Raw genomic sequence first — 18302 nt, 5'->3', positions numbered from 1 at the left:
TGGTTCCCCCTGAGAAAACCGCTGCCTCTGGACCACTCTGGTCTGCTCTTCTTGAACCTGGTGTCAAGCGTGCGTTGGTCGTTGGTGTTGGCATTCAGATACTACAGCAGGTACGATGAAACTTTTGACTGGTCACTCACAAACACTCTTAGATCTATCAGTCTATCACTTCTTGGATTATCTCGAGTTCTTTATATCCTTTAACATTGTGGGCTTTTTGTTAACCTTGTATGCAGTTTTCGGGTATCAATGGAGTTCTCTACTACACTCCTCAGATTCTTGAACGGGCTGGTGTAGATATTCTTCTTTCGAGCTTCGGACTAAGTTCCATCTCAGCATCATTCCTCATCAGCGGTTTAACAACTTTACTCATGCTCCCAGCCATTGTCGTTGCCATGAGACTCATGGATGTCTCTGGAAGAAGGTATATATATCAAAACCCATAAGATTCTTTTACATATTTCCTTGTTTGGCTCATGATTCTGAAATCATCTCTGTTTCACTTTGCAGGTCATTACTTCTCTGGACAATTCCAGTTCTCATCGTCTCACTTATCATTCTCGTCATTAGCGAGCTTGTCCACATCAGCAAAGTCGTGAACGCAGCACTCTCCACGAGCTGTGTCGTGCTCTACTTCTGCTTCTTCGTGATGGGTTACGGTCCGATTCCAAACATCCTCTGTTCTGAAATCTTCCCAACAAGAGTCCGTGGTCTCTGCATTGCCATCTGCGCTATGGTTTTCTGGATAGGAGACATTATTGTCACGTACTCACTTCCTGTACTCCTCAGCTCCATCGGACTAGTTGGTGTTTTCAGCATTTACGCTGCGGTCTGCGTTATCTCATGGATCTTCGTTTACATGAAAGTCCCGGAGACTAAAGGCATGCCTTTGGAAGTTATCACAGACTACTTTGCCTTTGGAGCTCAAGCTCAAGCTTCTGCTCCTTCTAAGGATATATAATTTGTAACCTTGATTCTTCTTCTTCATTTGCTCTGTGTACTTAAGATTCTCTTCATCCCCTTTTTGTTTTGATTCTCAGATACCTTCATTTCGTTTTTGTTTCTTTCTTTTTCCTGTTTTATAATTAAAAGCAATCTAATAATCCTTAATATTTTCTCTCTTTCTAATTTCCATGACCAATACCTTGGAACCAAATTCTGATGGCAAAAAAAAAAGACATAGATTTAGGCTTTTGGAGGTTTTACTACAAAGACAATCTCCAGTTTCTTGGAACGCAAGTGTGATTCTCGAGGGAAAAACTGTATTTACAATTAGCTTAATGAGTCTCAGGTCTTATGCGTCTCCTCAGAGGATGAATTGCCAGTAACATTGTCCTGAGAATTCTTCTGGATATTTTCACCTTCGAGCTTGGTTCCGAGCTTGTATGGTCTCTGAAATTCTCTGGCATTTTGACTATCAATACTCAGATTATTCAACTTCTCCTCCTGTACCAAACAAACTCATCAATCATAATTCTGATACCCTACTGATTCCCCGGAAAATACAAATATTAGCTCTCAGAGAAAGAAAAAAAGCTTACATTCTGTAAAGCTTCGAGCTTCTTCTGCATAGCTTCATGCTCAGCTCGAATCCGGAAAGGAACACCTTGCTTCTGGTAAACATTGGTCTGGGCAAGGTCTTGATCTATATCGCTAACCGTGGTTGCAAACGGATGATTAGCTGGTATCCATCTGATTGTATCAGGATCAACATCAGGCGGTATCGAGTCTCCTTCTTTGAGAAAAGTCGTTGGTCTCTTCCATTGGTAAGCTCTTGACCTTCTTTTCTGATGAATAGTTTGTTCTTTCTCTGTAAGTGTGACTGGAGCTAGCCGATAGACTTTCCCGCACATCTCTACTGTTGAGTTTCCTTTATCAAGTTTCACAAATGGATTGTTGAATGGATCCTCGTAGTTAAGAGATTTGGAGCTGATAAAGAAAATGGAAAACATCATAGGATTAGACAAGTTAGACCATATGTGTAACACACATCCATCTACATGAATCAAAGATTTGGTACTGTACAGTCAAAAACTAGTAAGTTATGTGGAGTGAGAATTGTAAAGAAGATAAAGAGTGTGTGTGTTGAGTTTCATACATGCCTCTTCTATCACCAGATCTCAGCTGGCCACGTCTCACAAGATCAGCAACCGAGCCAGCAGGTTGGTTATCTCTTGATTTTCTGACTACATAAGTCCTAACAGCCGCGACCAAAACTGTAGCTGCAATGCAGATCCCGATCCAAATGCCGTTCCCTGAGCATTTTTTCATCTAAAGCAGAGAAGAATTTGTAATAACCAAATAAACAATCCAAATCCATATGCCGTAAGACACCAATGAACAGAAGAATCATCAGAATCTAAACACTAACATAAACCAATCAAAGAAAAGAAGGCTTAACGTAACTAAGAACGTATAACATTTCCTATTCAGGACAGTAAACTAATTCACTATCCAGAAAAGTCAGAACAGATTCAAAAACTTAGGGAACATCTAACAGATGTGAAATCTATAGTTCCACTATCATAGTGAAGGAGAGATCAATCAAAACCAGATTTTTACAGGAAAATAAAATAAAAATCAAAACTTGAAGCGATAAGAGAGAAGAATCATACATACCACGAAGACGACAGGAGGGAGTGTGGTAATCATACTCCGGAATCTCGAAACTGAGTTCTCGGAATCACTGGGAGTGTTACTCTCAGTGCTAGCAACAACAACAACAACATCATCATCATTCTGAGTATTCTGAATATCTTCATCTGGAGTCGAGGAATCACCAATCGCTCTGCACACGAATCTTCGCTTAGTTTCGACTTGAACCCAGTTGAGATTCACGGGTCTTCTTCTGAACACAACCAGATTTGAAGGAATCCGAAGCTTGGCTCTTCTTCCAATCGACGACTAGGGTACCAAAACAACAACAACAACAACAAAAGACGCGAGATTTAAGAAAAAATTCACCGGAAAAATCAAGAATTAGATAGAGGAGAACGCAGCAGTATTGGTAGAAGAAATGGGTTCGATTTTACCTGGACATTGCAGAGAGAGTGGAATTGGAGAGAATCAATGGACGCCATTTCATGCCAATGAAGGACCAAACAATTTCCATGTTTTATTTCAATTCTGTATATTATAGACTATATAAAGTTATAGGTAATAATTAAACAAGGGGATCCGTGGCGCAATGGTAGCGCGTCTGACTCCAGATCAGAAGGTTGCGTGTTCGATTCACGTCGGGTTCAATACCCCGAAAATGTATTCGGTATTCCCTAAATTTTTTTTTTCTTAATGAACATAGGCCGTTACGAGAATCCAATAAGACCCTTTTTGGGCCGTTAAGAGAATCAAAAGAGTGACCCAACCCAACTAAGTTTATTCTTCACCGGTGCTTTTTTTTTTCTTCACCACTATCAAATATTCCCAAAAAAAACAAGACTTTTATTATTAGTTTTTTTTAAATAATAATAATAATCATAAAACTGTATATATAAAAGGTGAAATTATCGATCGAATCCACCCACTAGAAATGGAACTTTCTAGTCGTGCTAAAAGGTCGACACTTAGTATATAAACTACAGAGTTTGATGGATTCTTTGCCTTTGCCATTTTTGTTTTATCTCTATTTTATATGCCTGTCTATGTTTATATTTAGCATATGCGCACACACACACACACTATGAATCCACACTTTTAAAATTATAACGTGATAATTTACTTTCTTTTTATTTTTGGTTTTCGTAGTTATAAATACCATGATAATTTATTTTTATATGTAGTAAACGTGAGCTGATAAAAGAAATCTTGTTTGCCAATTGCGTTTACATGCAGTAAAATATTTTTAACAAACAAATTAAACGTTGTGTTTTTCAAAATGTGAATGTAGTAATTTTGACATGTAATTTGTAAACACTATAATAACTAATTAGTTTGAAACAATTAACAATGTGAAGTGTGAACAATAATGTAAGAACTAATTAAGAATATAAGCCAGACCGGGTAAATACTCTTTTATATGGAAACATTTATTTTGCAACACTCGTTTTAAAAAGTGGTTATTAATCATTCACGTGATAAACAGAAACAATCAGTAATGCACACAATAGTAGTGTTGAACATAAATATGGAATCTCCAGCCTCATTGGTAAACTTTACAACTCTCATCATTTTCGTATGCGAATTTTATAGTCCTTCGACAAAACATAAAGCATTCTCTTCACTTTCTGGTTTCTACTTCTCTTTCTTGGAGGACGATTTCAAAAATATCCCTCACAAGTTAGTTTTCAAATTTCCATGATAAATTTTCACTATAAACAACATTATTTTTGTAATTAGTGATCGTGAAACTCTAGCTAACTTTTTACATAACGGAACTTCATGATAACTGAATACATGCACACGTACGGAAGAGACTGTTTTACACTCGATTCATACGACCTCGCAACAACCTCACATGAGCTTCACGTACGAATTCAGCTCCCTTAAACCAAATTGCGTATGAATCTATCCTGTAATGCTTTCATATATATGCAGGGATCCCTCTTGAAGCTCATACTTTCTTTTTATTAAGCCAATTCCCAAAAGTCGATACTTAAGATAATCATAAATAAATTAAAAAGCTTAACAAAAATGGTAGTGATAAAATTTACGTAGCTGATAATATGTTAAAGAGTTATAAACCCTACACCTTCCCAAAATTGGTAAAATGTTTATTGTTTTTGTAAACTTTCTGTTTTATGGTTTGTGATTTTAAAGTACATCACACACACATGCAGGTATAAATCCTTACTAATTAAACAAATGAGATATCCATAAATTGAATTTCAGACTAACAACATTTTATTAAGGCATGTGAATTAGTATAACCTAAGAGATTAATTATATTAAGAAATATCGTCTTTGCTTTGAAAGAAATTAAATATGATATCAGTAATTTAACTATTTATATGCGTAAATGTTCAATATAATATGATTTCTCTCACAGTCCACTATAATTTGAACTTTAGATTAATGGTCATAAGTTTTCGTTAATTTTAAAATGAATTAAAATTAAAATATAAATATCCCTTATACAATATGGTTAGTAGCAGCACTAAGCACAAATAGTAGGCACTTTCCGTAGTGGACATGCTTGTGACCGGTGGACCATGCATCCGCCGTATATATATAATTCAACGGCTCCCCTAAAAAACGAATAATTCACATGTTAATTAGTTTCTAAATAACTAAATCACCCAATTGTTGTTGATAAACTAAATCATTCATTTATAAATCTATAGTTCCCTTCCTAAAACATCTATTTTGTTAGGTCACAACTTAAAAAGCTAGAATACAAGACAAAAAGAATTTCTTGCAGTCATTTGGACTCTTTCTATTATATTATACTATCTCTATAACATATTAGTTTTATGATATTTCCACAAATATTTTAACTCATTCTAAATTATGAGTGATGGTAGATATTTTGCGTAATGTATAATTCATCGAAAAAAAATTTCTAGAACTAATTTGGATTATTCATTTAAAAAAAAATCTTAACTGAAAATTCACTAATCACAACAAATTAATATGATTAATGGACCACAGACTCGTGTAATAATTCGACAACCAGAAAACAAAACTTAAAAAAGGTTGAAAAAGCACGAGAATTAGCCTGCTGCTTTACAAATTAATAATATGAAAATTGAAAAGTGAAAATTGAGCCAACGTATTACATACAATTTGCACCATACACACTGGCCAGGTTACCTTTCCCAATTACTAGGGAATATTCTATAATTAGCTATTATAATAATAATCATGTAATGCCTGATTAAATACTCCCTCTAGTGCTTTCATTTGTTTATACAAAAATTAAATTTATTCAAATGGTTTAATATTGCATTCAGACATTAATAAACTGAAAATCCAATGTGCACTCCAGTTTTGTTTCTATATTCATATATAATTTACTATTAACCAAGTTAAATGCTCCTAGTAATAATCATTGACTAACTTGAGCTTCCTAGAATAGGCTATCGATCGATAGTGCCCACTGTCCATAATGACCCGATACTATTTCCTCAAAATCATATGTTTTCTATTAATTATTAAATCAAGGTGTCGTTGTTCAATTTGTATTGTTTCACAAAAAGAGGATGTAATGATATACATACAAAGTTAAACTTATTATAATCTCTAACGACATTATTTTTTTCCACAAAATTGGAAAACAAATACTATATATATTTTCCTATCGTAAATTTTTGGAATACCAGTCAAATATGTAAACATAACAAGCTTGATCCAAAAAAAAAAAAAAAAAACAAGCTTGATCCTCGATACGATGAAGTAAGTTTGAGTATGTCTCTATTGTTTTTACCAATTTACATGAGTTTGATTATGATAAACCAAAAGAACTTGTAAAAGGTTCGATACGATGAAGTAAGTTTGAGTATGTCTCTATTGTTTTTACCAATTTACATGAGTTTGATTATGATAAACCAAAAGAACTTGTAAAAGGTTCGATACGATGAAGTAAGTTTGAGTATGTCTCTATTGTTTTTACCAATTTACATGAGTTTGATTATGATAAACCAAAAGAACTTGTAAAAGGTTCAATGCAAATCGTTAAATTTCCATTGCCATAATCCATACAACATTTACAAATTACAATAAACCATGTACACATTAGAGAGAGAATAAACACTATCCAACTAAAAACTGATCTGCATTTAAATTTATAAGAGTTTTCTAATAAAGCAAAAGGAAACTAAATAAATGAGTTCCAATTTCCAAAGTAACTAAAAATGATCATGGCAAGTATGAGTTGGGATCATCTTCGCCTTGCTTGATTCGGATCTCAATCTCGGGTACGGATTCGGGTTCGGAGCTAGAGCTACCGGGTAAACCGCCACACTTGTGACACCTGGCAACAACCAAGATCTGACGGCAAGAAGGACAAGACGAGTGAGTACCTAGCCACGTGTCAATGCATGACACGTGGAATCCGTGACCACACTGCGGCAAAACCCGGAGCTCGTCCCCGGCGGAGAATTCCGTTAGACAGATCGCGCACTCGGCGAATTTCTCCGACGACGGTGACTCCGGGGAGAAGGTGAGCTTCGGGAGTGACTGGAGNATGAGTTGGGATCATCTTCGCCTTGCTTGATTCGGATCTCAATCTCGGGTACGGACTCGGGTTCAGAGCTAGAGCTACCGGGTAAACCGCCACACTTGTGACACGTGGCAACGACCAAGATCTGACGGCAAGAAGGACAAGACGAGTGAGTACCTAGCCACGTGTCAATGCATGGCACGTGGAATCCGTGACCACACTGCGGCAAAACCCGGAGCTCGTCCCCGGCGGAGAATTCCGTTAGACAGATCGCGCACTCGGCGAATTTCTCCGACGACGGTGACTCCGGTGAGAAGGTGAGCTTCGGGAGTGACTGGAGTACTTTCTTCTTGAGTCCTTTGTTAGCCGCTGCGACCGGAGGCGAAGGAGATTGACCTTGATGAGATCCTGAGGCGGTTCTGTTTCCGGCTGCGAGACGACGGAGCCAGACGCATCGAGAAACCGCTACGAGGCCAAGAACGCAAATCAAAGCGCAGAGGAGAGCAGCGAGGATGACGACGAGATCGGAATTCAAAGCGGCAGTGGAGTTATCAACCGCAGGCAAAGGAGAGTTGGATTCAACGAGGAGACGGGAGAGAAGACGTGCCATTGAAGCAAGCAAGATGAGAGAAAGAGAGAGAGAGAGGTTTGTTCTGTTTATGTTATGTTTGAATAAATGGAAGATGATTGATTGAGTTTTGAGTATGAGATGAGATGAGATGAGATGAGAGGTTTTAGGAATGAGAAAGGGATGCAGAGGTTTTTATAGACAGAGAGAGTTCTCTCCTAGTTGGCTTGGTCTTATTAAAATTATCGTTGTCGGTTAAGGTTATTTCAGTCATTTACTACGCGGTTTTTTTATAATAATCTTTGATGTTTTAACACTTGTGACTTGTGTGTTGTTGTTGCTTTCGGTCTTCGATTCATTGGAAATGAAAATATTTGTTTATCTTATTGATACTCCATTTTTTATTAATTGTTGTTTAAGGTTGTTTCACGTAAGAAAATCATTAATTTTATTGTTTTATTCTTTTTAAATATATTTTTTAATATTTTGATTGGTTAAAACATTAAATCAGATGGATAAAATTGGAATATTTACAAAACATTTGCATTGAAAATCTAAAACGACAAGAATTATGAAACAAAATTTTAACTCTAAAACGACAATTGATAAAAAACGGAAGGAGTATTAATTAATGTCTTTGTCATAATTTTGTAATTGTTCTTACATAAAAAATACTTTATAATACAAGGTCAGTTATTATAATTAAAGGTCATTTAAAAAAAAAATGAAATAAGGTCAAGTAGTAGTTTGAGTGAAGAGTACATTTGTATTGTTGTAATCAAAAATCATTTTACAAGTCTAAATTAAAATTATTATTAAATTTTAAATATATAAAATAACCAGAAAAGTAACGCTAGAAAGACTTTTTTTTTATTAACGAAATTAATGATACTTAATTTTGTTGCAGTGCATGGCCTGACCATATTTATTGTTGGTACTTAAAATATGCATGTAACCGAATAACTGTGGACTTGTGTTTCTCTGTCATTGGACAACGGTACGTCCGGGAACTAACTTTAACCGAAGGTTCTTCGCTCAGTTTAATCAGTACTTGCATTTGACTCCAGTACATGACATAAATGATAAAAGCACAACTTATTAGTATTTCACCCATAGTATACTATGTTTTTATTATAAGCCTCAATTTTAAATACTAAGATACAAAGATACTTTTGTGAAACAATATAAAACCTTTTAACAATTTAAAAAAAAAAAAATCATCATCAAATGGATTTTGAAATGACTCGAGTAAGTAATCAACACAACGCTTAATTAGTTAAGTATTTATCTTGCATTAGCTAGTAAATCAAGTTAAGATAAAATAATGGAATAACTTTAGCTAATATAATTATAATAGACGGAAGAAATCACCTATTTTTATTTGCTATGACCGAATGTGAGTTTCTTTTTTGGTCACATGGTCCATTCAAAGTGCAAAGGTGAAATGTTGTGGTGTAGTATATTTGAGTCAATAAAATTATCAATCCACAGTCTGCATTAATCAACTCACTAAGAATACACAAAATTGTTTAATCTATTTTCAAAAGGAATTGGTTTAGTTGTAACAATCTTAACTAGCAAACAAATTGATGAAAAGAAACAGAATATAACTAATAACAAATTTAAATCAAAATTAAAGAAGTGAACCTTGGGCAAGGTAATTGACTTGGAAGATAGCTAATCAATCCTAGATATCTAAGCAACAATCAAGAACAATCCTATGACTAAAAATACTTAAGAAAATCAATTCATTTCCATGATAAAAATTCATATGCTAATCAAGTGAGAATCAACAATTTCCAAAGGCAATCACAAGGTAAGCATACATTAAAAACAAGTCTAAATACCACTAAGCACCCTAATCATTAATTTCCATTGGCTAGAAATGCAAAGCTCTTGAGTAGTTTGGTTCAGGAATTTCATCAAACACCTTATGGGCATGGAAATCCTAATGTCTAGATTCAAGCTTGATCAAGGCTATCTAGCATTATTAACACTAATCAAGATAGGAAATACATAAATAAAGCCCTAGGCATCAAAGATCAATCATCTATCTCCCTAATCTACCAAGCCCAAAGTTCTAAAAGATCTACTCACTCATCATCATGATCACACAAAGGAAAGAGTTTGATCTTTGTGAAATCATAATAAGAGATTGTAGATTAAGAGGTTTGAATAAGAAATTGCTATTAAAAACTTAGAAATACTCAATCATTCAACAAACCAAGAGTAAATAATCTTAAGAACCCTAAGTGGCTACTAAACAAAAGATAAGATATAAAACAAAAGATATCAACTCCCCTTAATAGGGTTAGAGTATTTATAGGAAAACATAAGAGGACCCGGGTCAACCCAAAACAAACCGGGTCAAACCCGGATTAAAACTAAAACAAGTGTGGGTTTAGGACAACCGGGCAAGCTTGGACCGATTGGGATGGCCGATTGAGATGGCCGGGTATACTTTGGCCGATTGAGCTTGCCGCTGATACATCCGCTGATTTGTCTTCTTGAGCTCCATCGGCCATGGCTTAGCCGATTGGCTCCATCGGTCATGGTCTGGCCGATTGAGCTTGCCTCTGATACATCCGGTCATTTCCCTTCTTGAGCTCCATCGGTCATGGCTCGGCCGATTGAGCTTGGCCGATGGTGATTTCCTGATTCCTTCACACTTCTCCAATTCCACTCCTCTTTGCTTCTTTGCACCAAAACAAGTGCAAATGCTCCAAATGTGGTGAGATTACTCCAAGAACCTGAGAAATGAGACACTAGATACATATGCTTCTAACACATCTTAGAATGAAAAGAAAATGCAACAAAACTATGCAAAAACATGGCTTAAAATCCAACAAAAACACAAGATATCATGTTCTCTTGACCAAAAAGGTTAAATAAATAAATCTCCATGGATGGTTGTAAATTACTAAGGCTATGTCAAATAAATAAAAAAAATAAACAAATAAGAAAAATCAATAAAAAGGTAGAGTCTTAGTGAAGATCAAAGATGCACTAGTAAAGAAAGAGTATTGCAGATGCCAATTTAACTCGAACCGTCCATATAATAAGATCCTACATTTTGCACTCAAAAATAACTTTCCAACGTTTATTGGTCTATAATTTAATCACATTTTTAATACGGATTTAATTATAGTAGGTTAAACTGCTAATTCGATAGTTTTAGGTATCTGTTCAACTGATGATTTTGGTGGGAGAGAACTTAATGACGACTGCGCTTATAGAGAAATAGTATGATTCTTATTCGTTAATGCTAGTTGATTAGTATTCGTAAACCATAAAAGTAGACTGTATTAAATTATTTAACAAATGCAACTTTTAGTGTAGTTAGTTAAATATTTATGCTAATTAAATCACAGGTTTTGTAAGCGATTTCGTCAACCGAATATGGAGAATTGCTTTTGAGGTACATACATTACTTTGTAAGGGAAACAACTCCGCCAATCTAGAATGATGCCACGATTATATTAACTGATACATGTCAGCCCAACCGTCCTAAGAAAACGAAGACTGCGTGCTTGTTTGTGTTCAAACTGCAATACGACACTCTATATATGTTAGGAAATTTCTTATACAAAATATTCGCATTCAAATAGACAGATATACAATATAGATCGTGTCGTCTTGTATATGTACGAGGTCTATATATATACGTACAAATATACAAGGTCTATTAATGACATGTTTCTAGTTTTTATTTCGGTAAAGGTAATTAGTATATATGTATCGTAGTTGTTCCAAGTTTAGTATTACTAGAGTTGAATTATATGTTCAAGATATATCAACTATGTGGAGACCAGTAACCAGAATCGGCCAAATATATGGTCGTCCTCGTGTATACGTTACTCTCTTGTCAATGGTCTTAAAACCTTTCTGTCCGATGATGATACATAGCTAACTTCAGTAACAGGTGTAAGAGACTCAACGAATTGGTGAAGAAAGTGGAGATACACTTGTCAATATTTATCATAAAGGCTTTTTAGCTAGTTTAGAGATATCATTCTTCATTCATATATATTTCATTTCATTTTTTTCTTTTCTTTCTGAATTGTTTAATTTAGAACATTTTTTAAAGTGGAGGAAGGAGAGAAGCAATGGAAACGTGACACTAATTAACAAACAATGAGTCCATCGATCAATATAATTTATATGTGTCGCTTAAAAAATATTATAGTAAACATATATGTAAATTTTTACTATATATTGTGAATACAATATCTAAGTTTTGTTTTCTAATGAACTGATAAGCCAAACTAGTAGATAGAAATTTGAAATTTACTTTAAAATCTTTACATAGAAATAACAACACAAAACTAGACTTTAAAACGTACGACACTTTATAGAACAGATGGTATTTGATAACCTGTTACAGTTACTAATGACTAAGCGTAAGGGGTTATACAAAAACTAATACTAGTGACAGGTTTATAGTTAACCTTCCCAAAGAGAAGTAAAGGAGGAGAAACGTGTGAATCAGGAGTTTCCAAATATAGTAACTCGGAGAAATTAATAATTAGTGTTAATTTTCTGGTTGACTCTTTCTCTTCTGAGTGCACTCTCCACTTTCTGATTTCGCACCGCCCACTCCTTCTTCTCCGCACATGCTCTATTATTTTCTCGTTAAATATGGGATAATAAATACGAAGATCACATCTAAACAGGTCACTTTACAAAACCTTTTTTTCAAACAACTAAATGATTATGGTTATGGGTAAGTCTATAATCATCTCGAATGACTAGCATATAAAAATAGTCAGAGCGAGGAGGAAACTTCATTCCTCCACTAATTTAGTTTATTGAAAGTTTGAAAACAGCCTCGAGGAAAATGCATTGGAATTGACCAAATTCAGTCAATTGTGGGCACCAAATTGCTCTAAGCCACATCCGCAGTCTATGACAATGACTCTAGCAATTCCCAGTGTTGTCTAACTTTTCAAGATGGCCTTCGAGTATTTCACAATCATAGTGGAATTTTTTTTTTGTTAGTTAATGAAATTTATCTAAACATTTAAATAATTATAGTCTATAAAACAAGATATTAATAGAGACCCTAGTATGTTGGAATTTAAAGCCGCCTCTACTAAACCGTTGTTTGGGGCTTAATATGTATAGATTATCACGTGGTGTTTAGTTAAAACCGCCAACTATGTGAATTTTGTCACTGTTTATTTGATTTACTGTTGACTTTGAAAACTAATTTGTTAATGATTCTTCTTGGTCATTGTGGGGTGTTACGAAAGATCGTTTTTGATTCATGACCATCAGAAGCAAATCTTTATAGAACAAGATCTTCTTCACATGTGTGTGTGTGGGACTCATTTTATGTCAATTTGATACTGATGCTGATGTTGAAGGCTCATATTAGAAGCATCACGATCTCAAAGTCAACCAAAACCGTGAAAGCAAACCAGACTATACCGACCTGAGATGACAGGATTTCTGACGTTTGGTTGTGAATCGTTCATTACACATGTTTAGAAACTTTGGAATACGAAGTGCATCGTAGTTGGCACAGACAAGAGAAAGATTATTTGGTTTGGTTTGCTTGAGATTGGTTTGGTATGTATATCCCGGTTAACTATAACAGTATCACAAAGTAAAAGGAGAACTCTGCGGAACATACAATTAGTGGGTTTTAAGACCACACATTTAGTCAAACCTAGTTAGATACGGATTCTATTAGACATAGAAGTAGCTATATGAGCCTAGATGACAATAGCAAGAGTATGATCTCTGAATTTCCTCTCAGTTGGTTAAATTAAAGTGAGTTTTTGCTATCCGTAATACAATTCTCAAAATGTTACAAATATGAAAAATGTGATCTTAGTATTCTGTGTTTCTGTTCATGTGTACTCATCACAGATCAAACCTCACATTCCATTTCCCTTTCAAATTCGTGTTGAAAGTCCAATTGTTTTCTCTAATCTGCATATAAGGGATCTGTAACAGAGGGAAAGCCAAACAGTTAGTGTTCAGTGATCCAGTGAGAGCTATTGTTTCTCTTTTGTTAAACGGTGAGCTCAAAAGCATACCTTCTCAAACATCTCGTAGCCAATTCTGAGGCGTAAATCCTGATCTTTTTGAAACTTCCATATGTTCCAGTCAAATTCAGCAGCTCCTTTAGCGTTCCTCTGTCACGCAAAATCTCAGTCCATTGTTAACTAAATAAGAAACAAATATAACTGATGAAACAAGAAAGAGGCAAAACCTGAAGAAAGTCCTGGTCAAAATCACATCTTCCTTTGATATTAAAGGTTACAAGCTCATCAGTTATCACAGGAAACTTCTTTTTCCCACGTACAAGACACCGAAGCTTTTCGCGTTTATCATAATGCAACCCTACTCCAAGGCTTGTTGAAGCCTATACAAAGCATTAAGCAATCATTCGTGAATGGTTGTTTGTAAAAGGTTCAAAAGAGCTCAAGGAAGGAAATAAAAAACACACATTTGAGATAAAAAAAACCTGAGGGAAAAAGTGTCTAATCATTGCACAGAAGTAACTTGGCACTCCAGCTCCTGTATCTAGCTCTCCATGAAGCTAATCACAAAATGTACCAAACCAACATAAGCAAGTAAGAACACAAACAGTCTTTGCTCAATCTTCTAAAGAACTATCGATTATTCTTTTAGCCTAAACAGGTATATATGCTGGTAAAAACTCTAAAGCCTATCTCCATCACTAGTCACTACATGTAATTTTTAAGAGGCAAGAACATAAACCCTCAAAATCATAACCTATAAATCTCAAGTAAGAAACTTTTGGGCGGCATTTAATAATCCCCACATCTGGGAAGTAAATCAAAAGAAGAAGATATCCCCAATCAAATTGAAGAGAGCGTTACAGAACAAAGCGAATAGCCTCTAAAACCCTTCCATAACAGCCACTAATTTGAAGAGATACTCACCTGTAGGCGAGTTTTGGAGTTCACCGGAAACCTTTCCTTGGCATGAATCTTCAGAGACCTGGAATTGGTTGCATATCTCAGAGAAGTCTCCATTTTTTTTTTGTTTTTTCTCTCAGTTGGTTTTCTCGGGAAGAATAAGCCACCGGAAAATAATTATCACTTGCCCACCCAAGCCACAACGACATCGGTTTATTACCGATTTCGGTTCGATTAATAAAATCTTGTCAAACGAAAACCAAATTAATTATGGTTTAGACATTCGATTTGTTTTTTTTTTTGTTTTTTCATCAGTTCTGTGATTTCAAACCATTTGAAATTTTTGGTTTGGTTTGGTTTGGTTTGGTTTCTATGTCCACACCAACCCACATTCGAAGTCTCACAACAAGCAGGTTTTAACAATTACGTGTATCAAATTGTACAACAACAAATAAACCGGTTAATTACTGTACCAGAGAGTTTGGTGTATAACCCAGACACCAAACTACTCCAAAAACTTTACATCGTTCTCTTTTTTTTTTTTTTTTCCTTTGTTATCTCTTTAGACAAATAGTGGGACAAATCAATGCTTGAAGCTTCAAACTTTAGTCTTATCTGTGTTCACTTCTCTTGTGGAGGCGTCACCTGAAGCAGCTCTATGTTTAACTCAAATGTAGCTCCAGGCTGCAACAACATACATGTTTTTTTATTTTCTATTTAAACCCGAAAACATATTACTAATCAGTTTTTTTTTTTTTACTGCAAAAGACGGAGCTTTCCTCATATACAATTTGTAGTAGGTTCTCACCGGTATCTCGTTCATTCCTCTCTGACCATAACCAGCTTCAGGAGGAACAATCACTGTTCTCTGCAGAAACAAAAAGACAAAAGATGTCAAGAACACTACTTACCTACATGTTTAAAAGAAGTAGAAAGCGAGCACTGTTATCAACCTTGCCTCCGACTTTCATTCCTTCGATTATGTAATACATTGCTGGAGGAGGCTTTGGTGAAGCTTGTGCAGAGAACAACCCGTTTGGATTGTCAACGAACTCACGTTTCCTTTCCTTTCCTGGCGTAGACCCGACCTTAAACTCATAAGGCTGTTTCCAGGAGAAAGCGAGCCATCATCATCAAAGAGAAGAATACTAGAAAACTATGCAGAATTTTCAGAAAGTTTAAAACAAAAAGGAAACCTGAGCAATACTACGATTTCCAGCCAAAAGCTTGGATTCTCTTGTAGAAATCGCAGTGATGCTTCTGTAACGGCAATCGAAATGCACCTAAAATGTGGAAAAGAAGGGTGCATTACACAATGTCAAGGTTGTCTACTCAACTTCGATGTAGAGAGATTACAATGTGAATCATAAGAGAGAGAGAGAGTACCAGAGCAGTTGATCCTTGTGTGGCTACTGGACCTTTGCCTTCCTCAATGTCATAGTATTTCAACCCTTCAGCTGCAACAACAGAGCATAACAAAAACAACAAGCTTCAGTATATGTTTACAATCTCTAGACACTCCTCATACAAGTCATCCTGTTTCCCCCAATTCAGCAAGAGAGTCTTCATGGGCAAAAACAAAGAACCCTAAGTTCTCAACTTAAGCGGATTCGAGAATCGAAAAGAACGAATTCTAAACCCTAAATTGTGAAGAAATATGTGTGGAATACGAACCGAGAGCTAAGAAGAGAGCGAGGGACTTAACGGCTAGTGGAGTATTCCTCGAGAGGGATAACTTTTCTGCTCCGTCTCTCTCTAGCTTCCGAAGAGCTTGGTGGTAAAACGAAGAAGCTTGTCAATGGAAGCGAGCCCAGAAGTATAATACTCGCGTCTCTTCTGGAGATGGGAACCGAAAAGGAGACGATTTGAGATTGATTTGCTTCCGAGATCGAACAGGTACGAGGAAGACGAGGGTGTTGATTAGATACCCATCTGTGTAAGCTACTACTACTAATGGAAGCCATTGATGATGAAGAAGCGTAGAGAGACTCAGCTCCGAGCTGCGAGCACCACCACCATATCCATATCTTAATTTTGCTGAATGACCTTTTTACCCCTAACGCTTGATAGAGATGTGTGAAACGAAGACGATGCATTTGGTAAAACGCAGTCGTTTCGATGTAACTTACTTTGATGTATAATGACCTCGTTACCCCCCCCTTTGCAACCTTTTGCTAGGTAAATGACGGAAGTAACCCTAGGCTATAAATACTTCTTTAGGCTTCCTCATAGAGTCAACAAAAAAATAATCAAACAATTTCGCGCGTTCTTGAAATCAAAAATTGGCGTTTGGGTGGTTTCGTTAGGGCCGGATTGAGCAAAACTCCGGTCGCAGCTGGTGGAGAAATGTCGAATCTGATGGATTTGCGTGAAGGTGCAGGCGAGGGTTCGTCCCGGAGAATGAGGAAGAGGACGTACGATGGCGTGAAGGCACTAATCGATGCTCATTACGCTCGATTCCCTCCTAACAGGTAACATTCAGTTCTTACGCAATTCGAGAGATACTGGAGTCAGTCCCGATTAGGGTTCTTAGTCAAAGGGTCACGGCGATGGTTAGTCCGGCGAGTTGGTGTCTCAGTCTCAGAGTTTCTTTGTTTTTTTTTTCCCTCTTGAGGTTTTCTTTGTTTGTTTATTATGCCCTCTTAGCTGAACTGCTTCCTCTTGCTACAGAAAAAAAAGATTGCGGGATTAGCGTATTAAGCCGTAATCTTTGTCAGTCATATGGATAAATTAGAGATCTTGTGGGATTGGAAAGGGAAAAGTTTCGGTTAGGAATGAATCTTTGGCGTGAATTGTGAGTGAACATCGTTGTCTAATTCTTTGGAGATTGTTGTTTCATGACACTCAAAGCTCTTTCCTGAACATTGATATATATATATATATATATATATATATATATATTTTTAGTACTTCGTCTTGATTCGAGTATTAAAGCTCCAAGTTCTTTGATGGTTGGGACTGCAAAGGGAAAGTTTTTGATCAGGAACGATTATGAATTTATCGAGTTGCGGCAGGCGAATTTTGTAGATTTCGTGTAACCATTGTTATCTAAAGTTTAGGTGCTTTATATTGCCACCCTGAGTTCGTCTTAACAATATTACAAATGATAAATATAATTGCTCATGATTTTCTTGTTTCATGATATCTCAGATATGAGTCTGAAGTCTATCTTCCAGAAGATGTATTGGTACATATGGATATTCTGGATGAAGCAGAACAATCACACAATCTAGTTCATAAGATAACTGTCGATAAGCAAATACCCAACTGCCATAAGGTTGCTTTTGCCAGCAGTTATGAGCTGGATCGTCATAGTAAGGTAGATGCCTCATCATCCATACGTACATTCTTTTCTTCTTCACTTACAATTGTTTTTTTTTCTTTTTCCCCAGCTCTCATCGATGTTTTCTGCTAATAATCTGAAGATTCGCAACGCAGACACATTTCCAACGAGTGATCAACACTACTCGTTGTATCTGTTTGTTGTTGAAGGTTTTTATGGCATGCATATTGACGATATATCGAGAATGCTTAATGGTGCATGCACTAGCCAGCCTACAACTAAGGTAATGACATCTTCTTTTGTCTTGGTGTTTCAACTTGTACGTTTTCATATTTAAGCTGAATAACCTACTACAATATAGGAGCCAAAATATGACAATGACATTGATCTGGAGCTTCTTGCTATTAGAGAGATAATCTCTCCTGAACATGCCCATCTGTGAGTCTTTTGAGTGATTCATTT

At 36.0% G+C, this 18302-nt stretch overlaps 6 protein-coding genes and 1 non-coding gene across 9 annotated transcripts in view; 2 read left to right on the top strand and 5 right to left on the bottom strand.

Moving 5' to 3' along the window:
* The window catches only part of LOC104740777 (monosaccharide-sensing protein 1-like), a 3434-nt gene extending 2368 nt beyond the window's left edge, over positions 1 to 1066 (top strand). The window contains exons 3-5 of the mRNA XM_010461473.1: positions 3 to 110; positions 237 to 424; positions 511 to 1066. Coding sequence (XP_010459775.1) covers positions 3 to 110; positions 237 to 424; positions 511 to 961 — 747 coding nt within the window. The 3' untranslated portion in view covers positions 962 to 1066. The remainder of the gene's footprint in view (positions 1 to 2; positions 111 to 236; positions 425 to 510) is intronic.
* LOC104740776 (protein MULTIPLE CHLOROPLAST DIVISION SITE 1) lies at positions 1163 to 3097 on the bottom strand. Its single transcript, XM_010461472.1, has 5 exons — positions 3033 to 3097; positions 2620 to 2904; positions 2099 to 2271; positions 1542 to 1929; positions 1163 to 1446 (listed from the first exon to the last, which is right to left on the bottom strand). Exons 1-5 carry the CDS (start codon positions 3078 to 3080, stop codon positions 1288 to 1290), a joined length of 1053 nt encoding a protein of 350 aa, XP_010459774.1. The 5' UTR covers positions 3081 to 3097; the 3' UTR covers positions 1163 to 1287.
* TRNAW-CCA lies at positions 3174 to 3245 on the top strand. The gene has a single exon. It is a non-coding gene; the product is annotated as a tRNA-Trp (tRNA).
* LOC109128771 (RING-H2 finger protein ATL80-like) lies at positions 6589 to 7113 on the bottom strand (the record flags this gene model as incomplete). The annotated part of the gene is made up of 1 exon (XM_019235709.1): positions 6589 to 7113. A coding segment is annotated over one exon (321 nt), but the record flags the coding sequence as incomplete, so codon positions are not given.
* On the bottom strand, positions 7116 to 7855 carry LOC104743424 (RING-H2 finger protein ATL80-like; the record flags this gene model as incomplete). Its single annotated transcript, XM_010464511.2, has 1 exon — positions 7116 to 7855. A coding segment is annotated over exon 1 (591 nt), but the record flags the coding sequence as incomplete, so codon positions are not given.
* On the bottom strand, positions 13393 to 14728 carry LOC104740775 (outer envelope pore protein 21A, chloroplastic). 2 transcript variants are annotated; one of them, XM_010461469.1, is made up of 5 exons: positions 14582 to 14728; positions 14122 to 14214; positions 13885 to 14037; positions 13709 to 13807; positions 13393 to 13616 (listed from the first exon to the last, which is right to left on the bottom strand). In XM_010461469.1, exons 1-5 carry the CDS (start codon positions 14672 to 14674, stop codon positions 13533 to 13535), a joined length of 522 nt encoding a protein of 173 aa, XP_010459771.1. In that variant the 5' UTR covers positions 14675 to 14728; the 3' UTR covers positions 13393 to 13532. The 2 variants fall into 2 exon arrangements, with proteins under 2 accessions (XP_010459771.1, XP_010459772.1); XM_010461470.1 differs by having other exon boundaries at positions 14140 to 14214.
* LOC104740774 (peptidyl-prolyl cis-trans isomerase FKBP18, chloroplastic) lies at positions 14956 to 16605 on the bottom strand. Of its 2 annotated transcripts, none has more exons than XM_010461467.1 (6): positions 16263 to 16605; positions 15944 to 16014; positions 15754 to 15840; positions 15511 to 15660; positions 15366 to 15425; positions 14956 to 15241 (listed from the first exon to the last, which is right to left on the bottom strand). In XM_010461467.1, exons 1-6 carry the CDS (start codon positions 16519 to 16521, stop codon positions 15179 to 15181), a joined length of 690 nt encoding a protein of 229 aa, XP_010459769.1. In that variant the 5' UTR covers positions 16522 to 16605; the 3' UTR covers positions 14956 to 15178. The 2 variants fall into 2 exon arrangements, with proteins under 2 accessions (XP_010459769.1, XP_010459770.1); XM_010461468.2 differs by having other exon boundaries at positions 15129 to 15241; positions 15337 to 15425.

This window comes from Camelina sativa, chromosome 14, assembly GCF_000633955.1.
Source record: "Camelina sativa cultivar DH55 chromosome 14, Cs, whole genome shotgun sequence".
Taxonomy (NCBI): Eukaryota; Viridiplantae; Streptophyta; class Magnoliopsida; order Brassicales; family Brassicaceae; genus Camelina; species Camelina sativa.
Note: the sequence above shows the minus strand (reverse complement) of the source record. Positions and strands in the feature narration are given on the sequence as shown.

What these genes read in the sequence shown, in the direction of transcription:
- LOC104740775 (XM_010461469.1), bottom strand. Translation starts at nt 14,674, where the DNA reads ATGGAGACTTCTCTGAGATATGCAACCAATTCCAGGTCTCTGAAGATT. An exon ending in ACTCCAAAACTCGCCTACAG is followed by an intron (nt 14,215 to 14,581) that starts GTGAGTATCTCT and finishes TTTTGTGATTAG; the next exon opens with CTTCATGGAGAGCTAGATAC. An exon ending in GCTACGAGATGTTTGAGAAG is followed by an intron (nt 13,617 to 13,708) that starts GTATGCTTTTGA and finishes CCTCTGTTACAG; the next exon opens with ATCCCTTATATGCAGATTAG.
- LOC104740776 (XM_010461472.1), bottom strand. Translation starts at nt 3,080, where the DNA reads ATGGCGTCCATTGATTCTCTCCAATTCCACTCTCTCTGCAATGTCCAG. An exon ending in ACTCTCTCTGCAATGTCCAG is followed by an intron (nt 2,905 to 3,032) that starts GTAAAATCGAAC and finishes TTGGTACCCTAG; the next exon opens with TCGTCGATTGGAAGAAGAGC. An exon ending in AGCTCGAAGCTTTACAGAAT is followed by an intron (nt 1,447 to 1,541) that starts GTAAGCTTTTTT and finishes TGTTTGGTACAG; the next exon opens with GAGGAGAAGTTGAATAATCT.
- LOC104740774 (XM_010461467.1), bottom strand. Translation starts at nt 16,521, where the DNA reads ATGGCTTCCATTAGTAGTAGTAGCTTACACAGATGGGTATCTAATCAA. An exon ending in CGAGGAATACTCCACTAGCC is followed by an intron (nt 16,015 to 16,262) that starts GTTAAGTCCCTC and finishes CTGTTGTTGCAG; the next exon opens with CTGAAGGGTTGAAATACTAT. An exon ending in GAAATCGTAGTATTGCTCAG is followed by an intron (nt 15,661 to 15,753) that starts GTTTCCTTTTTG and finishes TCCTGGAAACAG; the next exon opens with CCTTATGAGTTTAAGGTCGG.